The sequence below is a fragment of the Salmo salar genome, chromosome ssa04 (genome assembly GCF_905237065.1).
Source record: "Salmo salar chromosome ssa04, Ssal_v3.1, whole genome shotgun sequence".
In the NCBI taxonomy this organism is placed as follows: domain Eukaryota; kingdom Metazoa; phylum Chordata; class Actinopteri; order Salmoniformes; family Salmonidae; genus Salmo; species Salmo salar.
Genome location: NC_059445.1, coordinates 37,748,719 through 37,772,059, shown reverse-complemented (window position 1 = coordinate 37,772,059; position 23,341 = coordinate 37,748,719). Strand labels below are relative to the sequence as shown.

General features: G+C 43.8%; 1 protein-coding gene across 3 annotated transcripts in view; it reads left to right on the top strand.

Annotated features, from left to right (window-relative positions):
• Positions 1-23,341, top strand: part of LOC106602935 (calcium/calmodulin-dependent protein kinase type II subunit alpha) — a 77,466-nt gene that overhangs the window by 40,245 nt on the left and 13,880 nt on the right. For 2 of the 3 annotated variants that reach the window (XM_014195957.2, XM_014195958.2), the window contains exons 6-15: positions 78-150; positions 2,696-2,798; positions 8,783-8,866; positions 15,136-15,230; positions 15,732-15,854; positions 15,975-16,058; positions 16,768-16,810; positions 19,746-19,783; positions 21,070-21,102; positions 21,628-21,676. In XM_014195957.2, the coding sequence (XP_014051432.1) occupies positions 78-150; positions 2,696-2,798; positions 8,783-8,866; positions 15,136-15,230; positions 15,732-15,854; positions 15,975-16,058; positions 16,768-16,810; positions 19,746-19,783; positions 21,070-21,102; positions 21,628-21,676 (725 nt within the window). The remainder of the gene's footprint in view (positions 1-77; positions 151-2,695; positions 2,799-8,782; positions 8,867-15,135; positions 15,231-15,731; positions 15,855-15,974; positions 16,059-16,767; positions 16,811-19,745; positions 19,784-21,069; positions 21,103-21,627; positions 21,677-23,341) is intronic. The other variant, XM_045716882.1, reaches the window with a different exon arrangement.

The window sequence follows — 23,341 nt, the reverse complement described above, 5'->3', positions numbered from 1 at the left end:
ATTTTCAATAGCACTCAATTTAATGCCGCCGAACTCCCAGCCCACTCAGTCGTTCTGTTTTCTCTCTCTCTTCATAGTCATTGTATTCAGCAGATTCTGGAGGCAGTGCTTCATTGTCATCAGATGGGAGTCGTTCACAGAGACCTGAAGGTAAGATTTAAAAAGGAATACATTGAAAGACACTGACGATATTCGGCACAGTCACCGACTGTTTATCCACTGCAATACACTCCACTCTGATGGCATTGTTGTCATTTGTTTGTGTATCAAAATTCAGTTTATCACATTGGATTTGAATTTAAAGAAAGTATACCCGGAATGTTTAGATGATATATTTTGGGGATATTGTAATGAATTGAAATACATTTCACCCATTCATTTTAGTCGTCCAGACTCTTTCATTTGAACCTTAGAGCGACGATCAGCAGTCGAAACAATAAAGTGGTCTGCCCGCCACTGTTTCAGTAAAAAACTGACAGAGCTATGGATGCAAGGAGTCACCCTCCATGATGTCAAAAGTATAGTTGTAACCATGTTTTGAAGCTATACAGTGTACGTTTACATTTATTTTGCAAACATTGGAGTCAAACAACCTTATATTTTGGGTTCTGGTGGGGTACGACAGCTCATATGAGGCATTTATCAGTAATATTCTTCAAGAATCAATGTATATCATTCATTTATAAGTCCAGAAATGGATGTAGCAACTGCCGTAGCAATTACCCCTTTAAAGGACACGTCTATGTGTTCAATGTTTGCTCAGGCTTCAGACAACAGACCATTTGGGCTGTGATTAGAAGCTTTGTTCCTACTGAATGGTTCTGTGAGGACCACCTCTGTGAAATGTGACATAATTGCACTGTGGTTACAGTGGGGAGGGAGTGTAGGATGAGATGGGATGGGATGTTAGCAAATCTGTTTCCAGCCGTCACACCCCCACACTGTTCTCACAAAGAGGTCTGACGGGAAGAGGAGGAGGAGGAGAGGAAGAGGGAGAACTAGTCATAAAACATAAGGTTTAGTCAGCAGCATACGGGACAATAATAACTTTTGTTAATACCGCTACAGTCCTCAAGTCATACTTTATTCAGTTCAGGGACATTTATTTTGGGAGATTCAGCACCACAATGTCATAGCAGGTCAGTCCAGGTGGAACAAGGACATGATGGGTGGTTGGTTAGGGAATCCACCAATCACCTCCTCTGGTCCCCACAGTGAGTCAGGCGTTACTAAAGACTCCTGACCTGCCTCGCCTCGTGGCTTCGTCCTCCTGTGTGTCATAACTCTCTACAGTATCAACTGCATTCTTAAACTCTACTGCTATTTTCTCATGATGACTTAGTGCTTTATTGATTTATAGTCCAGGCAAATCATTCGTTAAAACCGATTTTAATAGTGCCACGTGCTGTAGCGGTCAATCTGTATCCACATTTATTTTCTCATCATCATATCCCATTAAGACGGATTTAGCTTGCAGGCCACAATCACTTGAGATGGCGATTGCAACTCAAAGTCATTACTGGGGTTGTGTGAATCTGATGGCACACCCTCTTCTATCCACTCCGTTTGGTTCTGTCTGTTCCATCTGTCCGTATTCTGGATGTTACTGCTGACCTGATGGCGACCATCAACTTCCTTCACACAGCACATTGACATGACAGACAGAGGAAATCGGCAGTAAGCAAGAGGAGAAGCAGAAAAATGTGAACAGAATATCAAAAGCCCATACAAAACATTCAGGGGACATGCTGCTAAGTCATGTCCTCTGCACACAGTTTGACGATTATAGAATAGGCATTCACTTACAGTGCAACAACCGTCAATCCGTTGTTCTGTTGTCAACTTGTCATGTACAGCACGTGCACTTCATATCTCAATGTCAGCTCGAGGGACCCATAAAAGAATGGGGTTTCTAATTTACAGTAAAAGCGGCAACAAAACCTCACACCATCTCCATCATTTCAGACGGCATTGTGTGTGCTACAATATCTGCTTTGTTGTTGTGTCAATGAAGGACAGATAAAGCACAGGATTGGTTCCAGTGCTGTCCCATTTATAGTCCTACATGTCCAAGAGCCGCTATCATAACCCCACACCCTTTCAGAGGTGCATTTGGCTGCGTTTACACAGGCAGCCCAATTCCGATCTTTTTTCAACTAATTGGTCTTTTGACCAATCACATCAGATCTTTTCGAATCAGATCTTTTTCAGAGCTGATCTGAAAACCAATTAGTGAAAGAAAGATCAGAATTGGGCTGCCTGTATAAACGCAGCCTTCTTGCTCAATCTTTCAAAGGTACATTTTTTAAATCTTTCTTACAGACTGCTTCAGCACTCACACTGTTATAAACATACACTAACAAATTCCCGTACAAAGAGATGCCCCCGAGGGAAGATGGAATGATAAAATGGATTTCTGTGTGTGTGGGTGTATGTATGTGCGTGTGTGGTGTATGTCTGTGTGTATCAGGGGGTAGATAACATCTCATAGCAGTAGCAGAGTGGGGGGGTGTCATTCCTCCACCTGTGTGGGAGGACGGATTTATCAGAGCTCTCTAATGCCGCAACCACAAAAGAAACTGAACACTATTCAATCAGGCCCAGAATCATGTCTGTCTGTCACCCTATTCCTGCTTGTGCTCAGGTCTCTTGTCTCTTCTCGCTGACTGATTGGCTATTCTCTCTTTGTACCCAGCCTGAGAACCTTCTGCTTGCCTCCAAGTCCAAGGGTGCTGCAGTGAAGCTGGCAGACTTCGGCCTGGCCATCGAGGTTGAGGGGGAACAACAAGCCTGGTTCGGTAATGGCTAATGGCTGATATTAATCGTAATTACACACACACAAAAAATAAACAGAAATGCAAATAAGGAATGGCTTCTAAAGCAGGTCTACTTATGCAAGATTTAAGATGTATAACCAGCAGGGAAACTGCATAGGGGGGTCACATAGAGTCATGAGAGAAGAAGAAGGAGTTTTCTGAGCACAAAGAATTCCAGTCTGAATCTTCAGAGGGAAATAAATAATTAAAAGACTCCCGTGGAATCCAATCAAAACAACTCTTTGCCTCGAACATCCTCAACAACAACAAAAAAACAGCTACTCTGGAGAAATACCAACAACTAAAAACAAAGGGAAACATATCATTAAAAAAAACACCAAGGTAGGAAAAAAGACTTCCGCAGCACCGACTACAACAGGGGAAACAGAAAATGGGCTGTTTGCTGCTTGTTTTATTTATGAATTGTCATCCAGAAGTAGAAATGTCACCACAGCGTCATCCAGATTCATTTGTAGTGAGGCCCGCTGTGTAAAACCGTCTTGTTGGAATAGGTTAGGCACAGCTCACTTTTCATCACTCTGCTCTAACTAACCTAACTGACTGACTGGTGCTGCCTTGTGATTGGTGCCCTTAGGTCCAGAACAGGGCCGTGAACAGACCTTTCCACACTTATTTATTTTTCATACAAATAATTATTTTTTTTGCACAGTCCTATTTATTTCTGCAAAAACACACTCACTCATCACAAATTGTAAGCAAGATAGTTACAGTGCCTTTTAAAGACATGATGGTCACAGAAAATCTATGATTTTTAATCCAGCCAATTCCATGAGCCCCTGGGATAGGAGCTCTCCCTTAACCAGGATGGAAGTCTCTCTGCTGTCCCAATGCTGTGGTTTTCCGTGCCTGCTTGAGGATGTCCTCAGTAATTTCTCACAGTGCCTCTCTTTCAGATGTTTCATCGGCCTGCCCCTCGGGACTGTGCTGTGTTCAAAGACACACTGAGCAGAACGTCCTGTGAACAGGTCAGGGTTCCATAGCCGCAGGCAGAACAGCAGAAACTGGATCAGCAGCACAACTAGGGCTGTGGTGGTCACAACATTTTCTGCACGACCAGGTGGACTAGGGACAGGGTCGGCCAGGTAGTCCTGAGGCATGATCCTAGGGCTCAAGTCCTCGGGGAGGGGAGAGAGAGAGAGAGATGGGAGAATTAGAGGGAGCGCACTTAAGATCACACAGGACACCAGATCAGACAGGAGAAATGCACCAAATAGGACAGTCTGACCCTAGCCCCCCGGCACATAAACTACTGCAGCATAGACACTGAGGACTGAGACAGGGTGGATCGGGGGACGCTGTGGCCCAATGGGACGATACCCCCGGGCAGGGCCAATCAGGCGGGATATAACCCCACCCACTTTGCCAAAGCACAGCACCCACACCACCAGAGGGATGTCAACAGATCACCAACTTACTACCCTGACACAAGGCGGTGTATAGCCCACGAAGATCTCCCCACCACAAGAGCCTGAGAAGACGCAAGACCGGACAGGACGATAACGTCAGTGACTCAACCCACTCAAGTTGAGTATAGCGGGGGAATAAAAGCCTGGCAAGACGTGATGCACGCCTCCTAGGGACGGCATGGGAGAGTGCTAGCAAGCCAGTGACAGCTCCCGTAATAGGGTCAGAGGCAGAGAATCCCAGTGAAGAGAGGGGAGCAAGCCAGGCAAAGACAGCAAGGGTGGATTGTCACTCCAGTGCCTTGCCGTTCACCTTCGCACCCCTGGGCCAGACTACACTCAATCATAGGACCTGATGAAGAGATGATTCTTCAGTAAAGACTTAAAGGTTGAGACCGAGTCTGCGTCTCTCAAATGGGTCGGCTGACCATTCCATAAAAATGTTGCTCTATAGGAGAAAGCCCTGCCTGCAGCGGTTTGTTTAGAAATTCTACTGTAGGAATAAGCAGGCCTACGTCTTGTGACTGTAGTGTACGTCTAGGTATGTACAGCAGGACCAAATAGGAGAGATAGGTAGGAGCAAGTCCATGTAACGCTTTGTAGGTTAGCAGTAAAACCTTGGAATCAGACCTAGCCTTAACAGGAAGCCAGAGGTTAGCACTGGAGAAATATGATACATTTTTTCACACACCTTCACGAGTGTGGTCTCAGTAGTATGATGGGGTCTAAAACCAGACTGTCTTCAGGAAGGTTGTGAGTTGCTGAGCAAAAGCGTTTTCAAAAAAATGTTAGGAGGAATGGGAGATTTGGCATATGCCGATAGTTTGGCTTTTTCAGGATATCATCCAAATAGAGGGGTGCTGAGGATGCTGCAGCACCCCCTGAAAAATCAAAAAAGAAGAAAAAAAATCACAAAAGTAGTGCACTGGGCCTTTACTAGTCCTTTATTAATGGATCGATATAGCTGTCTGTAGCGAGGGCAATTCCCCCCGACAAAAGTGGTGCACTGGGCCTTTACTAGTCCTTTATTAACGGATCGATATAGCTGTCTGTAGTGAGGGCAATTCCCCCCCCACAAAAGTGGTGCACTGGGCCTTTACTAGTCCTGTATTAACGGGTCAATATAGCTGTCTGTAGCGAGGGCAATTCCCCCCCACAAAAGTGGTGCACTGGGCCTTTACTAGTCCTGTATTAGCGACCGATATAGCCGTATGTAGCACAGGCAAAAAAATTATAATCCTGCACCACCCCGTTGACAAGAAATGATCAAACTATGATACTTACATTATGGTCACCGCTTGCAAGATCCACTGTCAATGATGGTACAGCGTCCATCTTCAAGATTAGCTTCCTGGCAAGACCCATCGAATGTTCTCCCTAATTGATAAAGCAACTTCGCTCGAAATGTGGACTGCACACGCATGACCTGATCTTCATTTTCTGTTCGGCCTGTCCATCCGAAATGAAAAGTAGCCACTGCTGTCATATGTCTTCATTCTTTGGAAAATAGTGTAGCATTAAATTTACACTGACTTCCAGTAACAACACTATGTGCTTTTGCCGGCATGCTAGCAAGTAGCTTGCTAACTAACAGTCACACCACAGATGAAAGGTTACCAGTATCTTTGGTAGTGTGTTCTGCTTGAGCTTACGGTTTGTAAACAAAGCAAGGGATAGGCGCACGTGTTGATGGTTTTAAGCCGGTACATATTTAAATGATTAAACCATGTTCAACTTAATAAAAACATGGTTTCCCATCTCCGGAGGTTAAATAAAACAATGACTATATCAAGTGCATATTAAGTGCCAAATAAAGTATAAAGGTTGAACGTAACAGGGTTGACGACTTCATCTTAGAGCTACAATATGAAACTTTTTGGGCGACCCGACCAAATTCACGTTGAAAGGTGAGTTATATATCTGTCATTCTCATTGAAAGCAAGTCTAAGAAGCGGTAGATCTGTTCTATGCGTATTATTTCTATGCTTCCTGTTCTTAAGTTTTGTTTTTGCGTCTTTTACTTTTGGTTTTGTACACCAGTTTCAAACACCTGAAAATACAATATGTTTGGTTACGGAAAATATTTTTCACAGCGGTTTAGAGGGTCAATGATTCTCTACACTATACTTGCTTGTTTTGTCACATAAACTGAAAGTATGTGAACTTTAGCAACCAGGTAATGGCTGAGCTATTTCTGCATAGTGCATCTTTACTAAATCAGACATAAATCCCTTTGAGACAGGGGAAATGGAAGGTTGTTATGTGCAACAGGGAGGAGCAATTGAATGCAAGCTTTTAAAAAAAAGGACATTTTTAAAACATTTCGAGCCTGTGGGTAACAGTTTTGTGAAGTGTTATGATCAACCAACTCAGTTTACCGCCAAAAAGAGTAGAACCAGCTCACCAGCTTTTACACCATATTTTGAAAAAAGAATTTCAAAGGGAATAGTTTAACCATATTAAAATGAGAGAGTTCAGTTCATGTAACAGGGTTGACTTAAAATGAATCACAATTTGTGTCATCACTAATCACATTAAGGAAATAATCATCTTCAGAAATGACTTTGTCAAAGCAACAAGATAAGTAGATCTTTACAAACTTCAGGGTTAAGTCACAGAGGGTGCACGGATGCAGAAAATGCTGAATTTTGGTACTTTAGCGAGTATTTTTTTCATATTAAAAATCTGATTTATCAAAATCTCTTTGTGGCCTATTTTAAATGCCACTTCCCTGAATATAACAGCCTTTTAAAATTCAAAAGGAATTCCTTTGGTTGAACGACCCATGTCGTTGTTTTAAAACTAGGAATGTCTTTTAGTATTCAGTTCATTTTTAATGAACCAGAGGACACTTATCCAATACCCACAATTCATTTTTAAAGACACACCTCTCTTAGATCAGGATGATGTTCTAAACCCTTTGGGGGATGCCTGGCTTGTTGCTATATTTTTTTGATTTTCTAAGAAGTGCTGGTGGAGCTGTCATCCACCTCTGCTGCTCATTATAATCAGGGTTGGGGATTAGGTGATTACATGTAATTTGATTAAAAACTTATTTTAACTGTAATCCGTTACGTTATTAGCAAACATATTGTAATCATATTACAGATACTTTTGAAAAATGAAATAATTACTTATTGGATTATTTTTGCAAAAAAATACATTATGAAACCTTTCTGTTTTCTCAATGACATTCAATTCAGCATTGAAAAGATGTGTAGGTTTAAGTTTGTTCCACCTGAGCGAGTCTGACCACAAGTCAGAGACCACATGATGATACAACAAATGCCTATAATGGCTCCTTTGGATCCTTTGTCTTTATCTAATGCCTCTTAAGGGGAAAGTAACTGAAAGTAATCCAAAAGTAATGTTACTTACCCAACCCTGATATAATTATTCTATACACATTACACATACACATTCATGGAAATGAGTCTCGATATTTCAACCTTTTCTTTGTTCACAGTGTGTCAAACCCCAGGTTGGTTCCATGGGTCTGGAGAATAAATGGAAGAATGTATTCTTCTTCTCTGTTTTGATGATTGATATATACAGTAATCCATAATCTATCCAAGTAGCAAGCAACCTTGTTAATTGTCAGTGATAATCATTTCACATGATTTGCAATCCATATTCTCTCCCATGGGCAAATTGATTTAGTTTAGTGGATCTGCTGTGACACAATGTCTGGAACAAAACGAGGCTGGAACATGAGAAGATGATGTGAATCCTTAAAATGAGAGTGAAATAAAGCTCTCATCACCCCTCATAAAGAGTTAATGTCCAGACTTACCAGAACGTTAGAAACCCGTCTGGTTAAGGTAGGTAATAAGGATACGGACTGCACACCACAAATTAAGCCCTATTGAGAGAAGTGTAAGGCAGGCGGCCCCAGGAACCTGTGGATGATGTCAAGTTAATTACACTCTCTTACATTCCGGGGGAAGATAATAATCAGAGCAGGTCTCTCTAACACTGTGCACTGTTCTTGGTTTGTGACAGAATACTAAGTGGATTTTCTACAGAGTTCTCAAGGAAGACTTCTGTCTTTTCTTTGTTATATTGCGACAAAGGTTGAAGTATTCTATGCATTCAGGAATTTGAAGATGGTTATCTCTTTACTGTACTGTATTACAGTATATAATGGATTGATATGGTTAGTGTCACTTCACACATAAAACAACATGTGCATTTGATCGAAACCTATATCAATATGTATTGCATAGCATTACGATACCAGTATTTAGAGCGTTATATGGAGCTATACTTTATCCCCCTGTTGTTTTACTTTCACTGAGAGTAACCCTTCTAGAGCTTTATAAAATGATCCGTTTGGATCCTGGATGTTATTCAAGATAATACATGATTAATGCCTGTGGTTTATCAACCCCCTGTCTCACAGCCCATCCAGGCAATTCATAAACTTCCTCTCCAATGGGAAAAAGCATCTCAACATTATTTCCCATTGCTTATTGCCTATCGTTTGATTTCAACAGAGCTGTATTATCTGTGACTCATTGCCTCTGTCTGGATGTGATGCAGGCTTTGCAGGGACACCTGGCTACCTTTCTCCTGAGGTTCTGAGGAAGGACCCATATGGCAAAGCTGTGGACCTGTGGGCTTGTGGTAAGCAGGGCGGCTTTCAGATATCCACCTCTTTCCTTGTTTGTTTTTCTCTACGTCTGAGTTGCTACTCCCTACAGAAAACATGATATAGACTTCACACCTGATGTGATGAGTTTCCTCATTTATACAACTTTGTCTTTATGTTGTCTCAGTTGGCCAGACTCGGGATTGCTTCAGATTCTAACCTACTAGAGTTATGTTGACAAAAAAACCTATGATTTAGTGCACCAGTTTATTTATGGGGGCCTGTTGGTTTCATCCCAAGGTGCAGAGATGAGTTCTCTGTCAGAGCAGAGGAAAGAAGGCAGCCGTGCATTGATCTGATCGGAGCTCTCTCTACACTCTTTGGGTTTCAAAAGGGTACTTTTAAGTTCCAGGTAGAACCCTTTTTGGTTCCAGGTAGAACTCTTTTGGGTTCCATGTAGAACCCTCTGTGGAAAGGGTGCTACATGGAACCCAAAAAGGTTCTATATAGAACCAAAAGGGTTCTACCTGGAACAGCCGAAGAACCCTTTTTGGTTCTAGATAGCACCTTTTTGTTCTAAGAGTGTATGTCTATGTACATACTGTACCACAGGCCTCTGTGTCAACAAGGTGGCAGAATTCACTCTCCAATTGGCCCTCCTCTGGTCTATTTAGATAGACGATCGAAATTATACCCGATGTGTGAAAAACTTTTACCTAGAACATAGTACATGTATATATCATATGAATCATATGTAAACATTATATAAACTTTGACAATATGCAGTGGTACAGGAACTTTTCACATTGTGCATTTGTCACATGCTTCCTAAACAGCAGGTGTAGACCACAGGAGGTTGGTGGCACCTTAAATGGGGAGAACGGGCTTGTGGTAATGACTGGAGCGGAGTCAATGGAATGTATCAAATACATCAAAAATACTCTTTCCAGGTGTTTGATTCCATTCCATTTGCACCGTTCCAGACATTAGTATGAGCAGTGCTCCCTTCAGCAGCCTCCTGTGGTGTAGACTAACAGTGAAATGCTTACTTACAGGCCCTTCCTAACAATGCAGAGAGAAAAATATAGAAAATATTATAACAAGCACAATGAGTAACGGTAACTTGGCTATATACACAAGGTACCAGTACCGAGTCCATGAGCAGGGGTACTAGGTAACAGTCGTGGCCAAAAGTTTTGAGAATGACACAAATATTAATTTTCACAAAGTCTGCTGCCTCAGTTTGTACGATGGCAATTTGCATATACTCCAGAATGTTATGAAGAGTGATCAGATGAATTGCAATTAATTGCAAAGTCCCTCTTTGCCATGCAAATCAACTGAATCCCCTCCAAAAACATTTCCACTGCATTTCAGCCCTGCCACAAAAGGACCAGCTGACATCATGTCAGTGATTCTCTCGTTAACACAGGTGTGAGTGTTGACGAGGACAAGGCTGGAGATCACTCTGTCATGCTGATTGAGTTTGAATAACAGACTGGAAGCTTCAAAAGGAGGGTGGTGCTTGGAATCATTGTTCTTCCTCTGTCAATCATGGTTACCTGCAAGGAAACACATGCCGTCATCATTGCTTTGCACAAAAAGGGCTTCACAGGCAAGGATATTGCTGCCAGTAAGATTGCACCTAAATCAACCATTTATTGGATCATCAAGAATTTCAAGGAGAGCGGTTCAATTGTTGTGAAGAAGGCTTCAGGGCGCCCAAGAAAGTCCAGCAAGCACCAGGACCGTCTCCTAAAGTTGATTCAGCTGCGGGATCGGGACACCACCAGTACAGAGCTTGGTCAAGAATGGCAGCAGGCAGGTGTGAGTGTATCTGCACGCACAGTGAGGCGAAGACTTTTGGAGGATGGCCTGGTGTCAAGAAGGGCAGCAAAGAAGCCACTTCTCTCCAGGAAAAACATCAGGGACAGACCGATATTCTGCAAAAGGTACAGGGATTAGACTGCTGAGGACTGGGGTAAAGTCATTTTCTCTGATGAATCCCCTTTCCGATTGTTTGGGGCATCCGGAAAAAAGCTTGTCCGGAGAAGACAAGGTGAGCGCTACCATCAGGCCTGTGTCATGCCAACAGTAAAGCATCCTGAGACCATTCATGTGTGGGGTTGCTTCTCAGCCAAGGGAGTGGGCTCACTCACAATTTTGCCTAAGAACACAGCCATGAATAAAGAATGGTACCAACACATCCTCCAAGAGCAACTTCTCCCAACCATCCAGGAACAGTTTGGTGACGAACAGTGCCTTTTCCAGCATGATGGAGCACCTTGCCATAAGGCAAAAGTGAAAACTAAGTGGCTCGGGGAACAAAACATCGATATTTTGGGTCCATGGCCAGGAAACTACCCAGACCTTAATCCCATTGAGAACTTGTGGTCAATCCTCAAGAGGCGGGTGGACAAACAAAAACCCACAAATTCTGACAAACTCCAAGCATTGATTATGCAAGAATGGGCTGCCATCAGTCAGGATGTGGCCCAGAAGTTAATTGACAGCATGCCAGGGCGGATTGCAGAGGTCTTGAAAAAGAAGGGTCAACACTGCAAATATTGACTCTTTGCATCAACTTCATGTAATTGTCAATAAAGCCTTTGACACTTATGAAATGCTTGTAATTATACTTCAGTATTCCATAGTAACATCTGACAAAAATATCTAATGACACTGAAGCAGCAAACGTTGTGAAAATTAATATTTGTGTCATTCTCAAAACTTTTGGCCACGACTGTACTATACTGTACATATAGGTAAAGGTAAAGTGACCTGACAACAGGATAAATAATAAACAGTAGCAGCAGTGTATGTGATGAGTCAAAATAGTTACTGCAAAGAGGGTCAATGCAGATAGTTTGGGTAGCCATTTGGTTAACTATTTAGTAGTCTTATGGCTTGGGGATAGAAGCTGTTCAGGGTCCTGTTGGTTCCAGACTTGGTGCACTGGTACCGCTTGCCATGCGGTAGCAGAGAGAACAGTTTGTGACTTGGGTGGCTGGAATCATTGAAAATTTGCAGGGGCTTCCTTTGACACCGCCAGTTATAGAGGTCCTGGATGGCAGGGAGCTCGGCCTCAGTGATGTGCTGGACCGAAATAACTACCCTTTTTAGAGCCAAGGAGTTGCCATACCAAGCGGTGATGCAGCCAGTCAAGATGCTCTCAATGGTGCAGCTGTAGAACTTTCTGAGGATCTTTTCATGCCAAATCTTTTCAGCTTCCTGAGGGGGAAAAGGCATTGCCGTGTATGTTAATTCATGGACCATGTAAATTCCTTAGTGATGTGGACACCGAGGAACGTGAAGCTCTCGACACACTCCACTACAGCCCTGTAGATGTGGATGGGAGTGTGTTGGGCCCTCTGTTTCCTGTAGTCCACGATCAGATCCTTTGTCTTGCTGACTTTGAGGGAGAGGTTGTTGTCCGGCATAATCTAGAATGAGCAGTTTAACCTTGTGGTTTGATAAAAAAAAAAAGGAGAAGGCTCATCGCTATGTATAGCTGTATTTCTCTGCCTTTTGATATTGACCTTGAGATGCATGTGGGCTTCATGGCCAATGGGTTCATGGCCAGGCTTCGGGGGAGTGAGAGGAAGTCACAGGATACATAAGGTTGATGGCTAAGGGGGGCAACAGTGTGGGAATGAGGGAGTAGAAATTACTAGGGGTAACCCATCTGAGAGACAGAGGAGGGTGTATGGAAGACATACACCATTGTGTGTATGCTTAACCCATCTGAGAGACAGAGGAGGGGTGTATGGAAGACATACACCATTGTGTGTATGGTTAACCCATCTGAGAGACAGAGGAGGGGTGTATGGAAGACATACAGCATTGTGTGTATGGTTAACCCATCTGAGAGACAGAGGAGGGGTGTATGGAAGACATACACCATTGTGTGTATGGTTAACCCATCTGAGAGACAGAGGAGGGGTGTATTGAAGACATACACCATTGTGTGTATGGTTTACCCATCTGAGAGACAGAGGAGGGGTGTATGGAAGACATACACCATTGTGTGTATGGTTAACCCATCTGAGAGACAGAGGAGGGGTTGATGGAAGACATACAGTCAGGTCCAAAATTATTGGCACCCTTGATAAAGAGGAGAAAAAAAATAATACAACTAACTAACTATTTTGTATGCAAAACTATATTATTTTATACTAATACATTACTCAGAGATTATTATAATTTTTTTACAAAATCTAAAAGATAGTGGTCAGAATTATTGGCACCCTTGTATTCAATACCGTTCAATACCTCACCTTGCAAGGCTAACACACTGAGCCTTTTTCTAAATTGTCATATGAGATTGGAGAACAGATTGGGAGAGATCTTAGACCCTTCTTTGCTCATCTTTATCAAGGTTGCCAATAATTATGGACCACACTATACATACATACAGTGGGGCAAAAAAGTATTTAGTCAGCCACCAATTGTGCAAGTTCTCCCACTTAAAAAGATGAGAGAGGCCTGTAATTTTCATCACAGGTACACTTCAACTATGACAGACATAATGAGAAAAAAAATCCAGAAAATCACATTGTAGGATTTTTAATGAATTTATTTGCAAATTATGGTGGAAAATAAGTATTTGATCAATAACAAAAGTTTATCTCAATACTTTGTTATATACCCTTTGTTGGCAATGACACAGGTCAAACGTTTTCTGTAAGTCTTCACAAGGTTTTCACACACTGTTGCTGGTATTTTGGCCCATTCCTCCATGCAGATCCCCTCTAGAGCAGTGATGTTTTGGGGCTGTCGCTGGGCAACACAGACTTTCAACTACCTCCAAAGATTTTCTATTGGGTTGAGATCTGGAGACTGGCTAGGCCACTCCAGGACCTTGAAATGCTTCTTACGAAGCCACTCCGTCGTTGCCCGGGCGGTGTGTTTGGGATCATTGTCATGCTGAAAGACCCAGCCACGTTTAATCTTCAATGCCCTTGCTGATGGAAGGAGGTTTTCACTCAAAATCTCACGATACATGGCCCCATTCATTCTTTCCTTTACACAGATCAGTCGTCCTGGTCCCTTTGCAGAAAAACGGCCCCAAAGCATGATGTTTCCACCCCCATGCTTCACAGTAGGTATGTTGTTCTTTGGATGCAACTCAGCATTCTTTGTCCTCCAAACACGACGAGTTGAGTTTTTACCAAAAAGTTCTATTTTGGTTTCATCTGACCATATGACATTCTCCCAATCCTCTTCTGGATCATCCAAATGCTCTCTAGCAAACTTCAGACGGGCCTGGACATGTACTGGCTTAAGCAGGGAGACACGTCTGGCACTGCAGGATTTGAGTCCCTGGAGGCGTAGTGTGTTACTGATGGTAGGCTTTGTTACTTTGGTCCCAGCTCTCTGCAGGTCATTCACTAGGTCCCCCCGTGTGGTTCTGGGATTTTTGCTCACCATTCCTGTGATCATTTTGACCCCACGGGGTGAGATCTTGCATGGAGCCCCAGATTGAGGGAGATTATCAGTGGTCTTGTATGTCTTCCATTTCCTAATAATTGCTCCCACAGTTGATTTCTTCAAACCAAGCTGCTTACCTATTGCAGATTCAGTCTTCCCAGCCTGTTGCAGGTCTACAATTTTGTTTCTGGTGTCCTTTGACAGCTCTTTGGTCTTGGCCATAGTGGAGTTTGGAGTGTGACTGTTTGAGGTTGTGGACAGGTGTCTTTTATACTGATAACAAGTTCAAACAGGTGCCATTAATACAGGTAACGAGTGGAGGACAGAGGAGCCTCTTAAAGAAGAAGTTACAGGTCTGTGAGAGCCAGAAATCTTGCTTGTTTGTAGGTTGACCAAATACTTATTTTCCACCATATTTGCAAATAAATTCATTAGAAATCCTACAATGTGATTTTCTGGATTTTCTTTTCTCATTTTGTCTGTCATAGTTGATGTGTACCTATGATGAAAATTACAGGCCTCTCTCATCTTTTTAAGTGGGAGAACTTGCACAATTGGTGGCTGACTACATACTTTTTTGCCCCAATGTACATACATACAGTATACACTACTTCTGTAGCACCTTTTCTTTTCAACAAACATAGAGATATTAATGTAACCACACACACACACACACACACACACACACACACACACTGTACATACATACATATATACATATGTGAGTGATCAAGGCTCAGATGTATTGATTTCTGCAGCACCTTTTCTTTTCACCAAAGGTAGATAGCTGTATCTACCTTTGCTAGTTCATTCTTGAGTAACTGGAGTGATGGGCAGTCTCCTATTGTATTGTGATGTATATTGTCTGTGCCAGGTGTGATCCTGTACATCTTGCTGGTGGGCTACCCTCCGTTCTGGGATGAGGATCAGCACAGACTGTACCAGCAGATCAAGGCTGGGGCCTACGATGTGAGTCACATCCCTCCTAGCTCCTGTTCTTAACAATACGATACCCCTCCGTTACTTCACTGCTCACGGCTGCTGGGCAACAGTTGAAATGCAGTGTCTCTTCAGGATTGTGTAACGCACCAGTTTCCAAGTAGATTAATCATTTTAATTCAGTGCCTGATATAATTGTGGCGTTCTGCTGGGAGGGAAAAAAGATCTGCATGTTTTTTCTTCTTCAATTACAGTCATAGTATCCCATGGCACACTCTACCGTTTCTTGTTCCTCTACTCTGCCTGCAGACTTCGGACAATCGTTTGTTTTGAACACCAATACACACCAATACATTCACTGTCACATTCATAACCTTTCTTATTCCTCTACTCTGACTACAGACTTTGGAAAATCGTTTGGGAAAGGGATTCTCGCTCATTCGAATATAATCACCGGCTTAAATTCCCATGATTTATTTCTATGTAAAGGCCATCAGCTCTGTGCTATGTCTCCTCTTATATGTACTGTAGTTCCCCTCGCCGGAGTGGGACACTGTTACTCCAGAGGCGAAGGATCTCATTAACAAAATGTTGACGATCAACCCTGCCAAGCGCATCACAGCCTCTGAGGTCCTCAAGCACCCGTGGATCTCAGTGAGTTCAGAGCGAGCACGTCCGTACATTCTCACGATGGCCACGATGTGCGGTGAGATTCGACCCTGTATCTAACCGGGCATGACTTTTGTTTCTCCTTTTCTCTCTGTCTCTCTACAGCACCGCTCCACTGTGGCCTCCTGCATGCACAGACAGGAGACGGTGGAATGCCTGAAAAAGTTCAACGCCAGAAGAAAGCTGAAGGTATTGCAGAGCTCCGGGGAGCAAAATGAAGTGTCGATATGATACTGGAACATAACATGGTAATCTCTGTATTGCCCAGAGTAGGGAGAGAAACAAATATCAGTGAGGGGGTTTGAGTCCAATAGGATGGTTTGAATGAGGATGGAAATGCGATCTTTGGCAAAATAGCCTTCATGGCGCGATCTATTGAGGCAAAATGTCTTTCATTAGACGAGTCCATGCACGGTTCAAGATGAGAGGACGTCTCTTTGTTTGATTTGTTTCACGTGGAAGCTATCTAATGCATTTGGTTTTGTACATACGGCTTTTGTGTTTGCCCTTTTACACAACCCCTTTCAGGCAGATCCATTTAATTGTAATGCATTCAGCTTCCACTTAAAAAATCTGAACAACCTACGCCTTAAAACTAATGAATTGTGATATTCATGCAGTAACACCAACTGCTTTTTGAATAGAGATTGCCAATGCACATTTAATTTGGTGCTGTTAAGACACAGAAACTGTTGAAGTACTCTAGGCCATTACACTGACACTAAGCAGCAATCCAAGCTGTTGATTTTACATGTAAGCAACCTACTCAAACTGTTAATACTATATTCTAGCCAAGCTTGGTTGCCAACGAGAACACGGTGGCGTTATAAACTCTCCTTTTTGATGAATCCGTTTGTTCTTTCATCTTATGTAACGATCCATCTCTCTTTGTTCAAAGGGTGCCATTCTCACCACCATGTTGGCGACCCGGAACTTCTCCGGTAAGTCATGCAGAGGTGCCCTGTCGGAACGGTCCTCCTCTCCATTCATGAGTGGGATTAATAATTGGCCATTAAGCGAATGCTTTTATCCAAAGCAACATACATGCATGCTTCCTTTCTGTTTTTTTTTTTATTTAATTTTTTAATGTACGGGTAGTCCCGGGAATCAAACCCACTACCCTGGCATTGCAAGCGCCATGCTCTACCAACGGAGCTACAGACTAGAGGACAGCTTAACGGTGTCCCTAGGGAGGTCACTGTCCTAAAGGAGTGACATGGTCTCAGATGGCTGCTCCTAGACTGGGGGGCTCCAAGCCCATGGAACAGGGAGGAGATGATGACAGTTTGTGGAACTCACTGGTCATGCATCAGGACACTTCCCCATTTAAATTGGCACCTCCCTGTCAGACACTTTGGTCCGGATATACCAATACATTCACTGTCACATTCATTGGAATGATGTCTGTGATTTCTGTTCAAAACGGACACATTGTAGGACATACTCTTTTCTCCAGAGACTAAAATCTTTCAAGGACATTTTGTGTTTAATCTGTAAAGCAATAGCTTAATGATAGTAGGGAGGCTGAAAGAGGCTGGCCGTCTGTTAACTAAAAGGCTAGTTGTTATCACAATGTAGATTGTTGATTGACAAAGGTGCATGTGTTGTTGTCATCCCAGCCCACTTACTGTGGCGGAGCCATCTGTTATTGGATCCCCAGTCCCTCCATGACTTCACTCAGATGGTTCTGTGCCATCGAATCCACCACTGAACTAGTGGAACATAATGTGGCTTTTTACCATCCCTATGTTGCTGTAATCTGCAATGTTTTGTCAAAATCCTCTCATTTATTATATTCCTCTTGGTTACAAGGAAGGGACGGCTTGATGAAGGAGTCACAGTTGAACATTGTTTTGAGAAGAAAAAAAAAATCAAAGCAGAGATGAAGGGATCCCCTTCCAATCTCACAGTTTACACATCTCTACCAATCTCCATCCAGCAGAGTGTATCTCCCCTCATAGCTCCACATAACCATTCTTATATTAAAGAAGTGGACCTGAAGGGGACAGCAGGGGAAATGAATAGCAGTGAGGGGCCATCTTTAAATGGGTACACATTCTCATACCAGTCAGGAATAGACCCCCACCCTATATCTCCCACCTGCCATTGAATTCTGTCTGAAAGCCAAGCCCCCACAGCATTGACCCTAGAGGCCTTGTGGACTTAAAACCATCTCAGCACCTCTAACCACTACCATGCATCTTTCCTTTTTTCCCCGGTCTATCTTTACCCTCCAGATAGCCGTTGAGAACTACAGTCCACAGATACTGTATACGGCAAGATTTCCTTTTTCCCCCGGTCTATCTTTACCCTCCAGATAGCCGTTGAGAACTACAGTCTACAGATACTGTATACGGCAAGATTTCCTTTTTCCCCCGGTCTATCTTTACCCTCCAGATAGCCGTTGAGAACTACAGTCTACAGATAGGGGCGGCAGGGTAGCCTAGTGGTTAGAGCGCTGGACTAGTAACTGAAAGGTTGCAACTTCAAATCCCCGAGCCGACAAGGTACAAATATGTCATTCTGCCCCTGAACAGGCAGTTAACCCACTGTTCCTAGGCCGCCATTGAAAATAAGAATTTGTTCTTAACTGACTTGCCTAGTAAATTTCTTTTTTAAATACTGTATACGGCAAGATTTCCTTTTTCCCCTGGTCTATCTTTACCCTCCAGATAGCCGTTGAGAACTACAATCTACAGATACTGTATACGGAAAGATTACCACTTTATGCCTATTTACAATAATGATAATGTCGCTGTAGCCAAATCTCCCCTTTAAGCTTTTAATAGCCTTTTCTTCTAGTCTATTAACTTCTCCTATTATGCTTGGGGTGGGTGCGGAAGTTCTGTGTAAACGCTAGTCCAAGGCCAGATTTGTTTTAAAATGGTAAATAGTGCGATTTGGATTAGGGTAGAGAAAGCGGACCTCAGGCCAGTGCTTGGGGTTACCAGAGACATTCCGCTGCAGACGGGGAGCAGACCAGGGGGAAATCCCATCGGCGTTCAGCCACAACCCCTCACAGCCCCCAGCAGCAGGAGAGATTGGGGTCACAGTGCCAGGGAGCTAGGGGGCTGCGAGGCGGGGATCAGGCTACGCCCCAGCTGACGAGAGGCCAGATGAGAGGCCATGCTCCACACGGCCCCGGCCCATTCCAGGGCTAAAATTAGTAGCCATGTTGATGAAAATAAAGTGGGGGAAACACCCTGGCTCAGCTCTCATAGACAGGACATAAAATAAATGATTCCAGCTCAGAGACGAGGAGGAGGAGAGGAAGGGAAGAGGATAGGTAGAGGGAGCGGGCAACAAACTGGACCAGAGCACTAGGAATAACAGGACGTGATGTACTGTATGGATCATAGCCAAACTCTAGAGAGTGAGGGAGTGGGTCTGGAATGTGCCCGTGGTATCTCCCTATCTCAAGTGCTCCTATATCACGGATCCCTCTCACCCACCCAGCCAGCCTCTGTAGCAGAGCCCAGTCTGGATCACCAGAACCTCTGGTGTTACGCTATAGAGTCAACCATTTGAAATTTGTGTTTTTCAATTTTTTTTAACTGTGCTTTATTTCCCTAAAATCTCTTATTTGACCAGTTGAATGACCTGAGAGAATCTTCAACAACCCGTTGGGTTTGGATGCTACTAGTGACCCTATATTACTGTCTCATCGAGTTTATGATCAGTGGAGAGCAGGAAGCGGGCTGGATTTGAAGAAAATATCACATTTTATTTCCCAGAGACACATGGATCTGATTTACTCCATTTTCTTCTAACTCTTTGCATTCGACTGAGTGTTGGCCATGCCCTTCGCCCTCCTCTTCTGGGCTTTCGTGCCCTTTTTGATCGCCCTGTCCCTTTTTCTCTTTGTGTCCCGCGCAGGAGGTAACAAGGCCAACAAGAAGACGGATGGTGTGAAGGTAGGGCTCCAGCTCCACAGGTTTCTCTTCTCACAGTGGAATAAACCTGACCTGGAGGAGGACTTTTGGAGGCTAGCCGTTTAGTGTATACAACACACGCTGTCGATAGACCATTATCATTCCAAAATCTGGCCGTTATTCAACATTTTGTGAAAGGTGAAAGGTGCTTTCACGTCAAAAGCTTCACTGCGAAATGGAATAATCAAACATGCTCTTTGAAAACGTCTGAACACAGATCTAAGTACAATATGGGATTATGGGAGTTTGACTGTTTGCTCCATTCTCTCTGAACATGCTGGCCCCACCCAAAGCCTTGATCTCCTCCAGTGTACAGAACTGGAGCTGCTAATAGCCCCCGCTTCCCTGTTTGTTTGCCCCCGTACACAGTCTATTGTCTCGGCCCCATGCCTTGGTGTGAGACTGAGCGGTGGAGTGGAGAGGTGTTATGTTTCGTTTTGCGCTCGTGTCCCACTGTTCAGATGCACAGAGACAGCTGGCGGAGAAGCAGTCCAAGTTCAGTCATCTTCCTTGACATAAGTCCAAAGTTGTAAATGCACACGTTTCCTGGTTTTTCCTAATGGCTGGACGAATTCCCCTACTAACATATGCAGTAGTACACAGGAGAACAGAAGATTCATAGCAACTCTGTTCGACAACATGCTTTGCTACAACGTCATCCAATGTTCAGCATATTGTCAGTTAGATAGGTAGCTAACGAGATTAGTGCTTGGACATCTTATCTGTCTGAGAGCCAAAAGGAGAGTTTGTCTGTTTATTGATGTCGTTCGTCTGTTCCAGTATATTGAGTCTGTTTTGTGAGTTAGTGTGTGTGAGTTAATATATACATGTATCAGGGGATATGCTCCACCTGTGGTAATCCCCCAGTTCCCCTGGGGGCCTTAAGGAGCAGCCAGTCCAGTCCAGGATGTCTGATACTGGGATAAGTGAGGCATGCTGCTGGCCACTCAGCCCTGCCACCTCTGCCTTATCAAAGGCATTCCTCCCTGACCACAGACCTGCCTGGCCCGGAGGTTTCCTACATGACACACCGCCACACGGCCTGCCAACCAGACGGCTCAGAGAGGTGTCCGGGGGAGACGACAAGGACACCGTGGCAATACGAACCCCAAACACACACAAACATCTTCAGCCTCAAACCCACACACACACACACGTCCTCCTTCTGCAGCATGGAGGTCTCCCTCTCCTCCCTCTGTTGCTCCCTGGCTTCCGTCTCCATCTCATTCTGCGTGTTACTGTCTAACCTCTTCTCATTTCTCTTCCAGAAAAGGAAGTCCAGTTCCAGCGTCCAGCTGATGGTGAGTGTGAATTTCCCCCCATCCTCTTGACAGCGCGTCTCTGCCGCGCTCGGCTTTCCGCCTAACAGGGAAAGTGATAATAGCTTTAAAAAATCCAAACGATCCAAAGAACAAGCAAATAAAGCTGTCATTCAAAATGGAGCTGGACTTTCTTTTTGTTTTTGTGTGTGAACATCCCATCTCTAACGTTGCCTAATCCCGCTGCTTTTTTATATGCTCTTGGGGGGGGGGTCATCGTGGGGTAACCCATCTCTCCTTCTCTAGGTTTTTTCCTCCCTCCTGTTCCTCCCTCCCATATCTCACCCTACTCCTCTTGCCACCCAGAACTCTGAATAACCAAATAGCCTGTTCTCTCTCTCTGAAAGGTGCAGACAGGGAGGAGGCTGTCCGTCTGTCCGAGGTGTGTGTGTGTGTGTGTGTGTGTGTGTGTCTTGACTCGGATCTTCCACTCACCCTCGTGTGGAGAGAATAACACCTGCTGTAATTGAGTGTGAATCTCTGAACCTGTCTGTGTGTTGTTTCTAGGAATCCTCTGAAAGCACCAACACCACTATTGAGGATGAAGACACCAGAGGTAAGGCTATTCCTTTCCTCTCACAGCCTCACCACCTGCAGACGATACATGTTAATAGGACAGGGTGACAGCTTTCAGGAGGAATATACAGTATCTCTGCTAAACCTAACAGATACCCTATGAGTATCATGTACTGTATGTTACGCACACACACACACACACACACACACACACACACACACACACACAGCTGTTGAGATATGGCTTTCTCTGGCTCAGAAAGTGACATTCAATAATGCTATAAATAACCCTAACACCAGCACAACACGGCTATGAATAGGTTCACTCTTACTTCAGTTACAGTCCACTTACAGTGCATTCGGAAAGAATTCAAACCCCTTGACTTTTTCCGCATTTGGTTACAATACAGCCTTTATTCCAGAATTGATTAAATCGTTTTTTCCCCTTATCAATCTACACACAATACACCATCATGTTTTTAGATTTTCACATTTATATAAGTATTCAGACCCTTTGTTCAGTACTTTGTTGAAGCACCTTTAGCAGCAATTACAGCCTTGAGTCTTCTTGGGTATGACGCTACAAGCTTGGTACACCTGTATTTGGAGAGTTTCCCCCATTCTTCTCTGCATATCCTCTCAAGCTCTGTCAGATTGGTTGCTGCACAGCTATTTTCAGGTCTCAAGTGATGTTTGATTGGGTTCAAGTCCGGGCTCTGGCTGGGCTACTCAAGGACATTCAGAGACTTGTCTCAAAGCCACTCCTCCGTTATCTTGGCTGTGTACCTCGGGTCGTTGTCCTGTTGGAAGGTGAACCTTCACCCCAGTCTAAGCGCTCTGGAGCAGGTTTTCATCAAGGTTCTCTCTGTACTTTGCTCTGTTCATCTTTCCCTCGATACTGACTAGTGTCCCAGTTCCTGCTACTGAATAACATCCCCAGAGCATGATGCTGCCACCACAATGCTTCACCGTGGGGATGGTGCCAGGTTTCCTCCAGGCGTGACACTTGGCATTCAGTCCAAAGAGTTCAATCTTGGTTTCATCAGACCAGAGAATCTTGTTTCGCATGGTCTGAGAGTTCTTTAGGTGCCTTTTGGCAAACTCCAAGCGAGCTGTCATGTGCCTTTTACTGAGGAGTGGCTTTCGTCTGGCCACTCTAACATAAAGGCCTGATTGGTGGAGTGCTGTAGAGATGGTTGTCCTTCTGGAAGGTTCTCCCATCTCCACAGAGGAATTCTGTCAGAGTGACCATCGGGTGCTTGGTCACCTCTCTGACCAAGGCCCTTCTCCCTCCGATTGCTCAGTTTGGCTTTTGATACCCTTCCCCAGTTCTGTGCCTCAACGCAATCATGTCTCAGAGCTCTCCAGACAATTCCTTCGACCTCATGGCTTGGTTTTTGCTCTGACATGCACTGTCAACTGTGGGACCTTATATAGACAGGTGTGTGCCTTTCCAAATAATGTCCAATGAATTGAATTGACCACATGTGGACTCCAATCAAGTTGTAGAAACAGCTCAAGGATGATCAATGGAAACAGGATGCACCTGAGCTCAATTTTGAGTCTGACAGCAAAGGATCTGAATACTTATGTAAATAAGGTATTTCTGTTTTTGCTTTTTAATACATTTGCAAAGATTTCTAAACCTGTTTTTGCTTTGTATCATGTTTCAGGTATGACCCAGATGCAGATAGGGTTGAAGAAA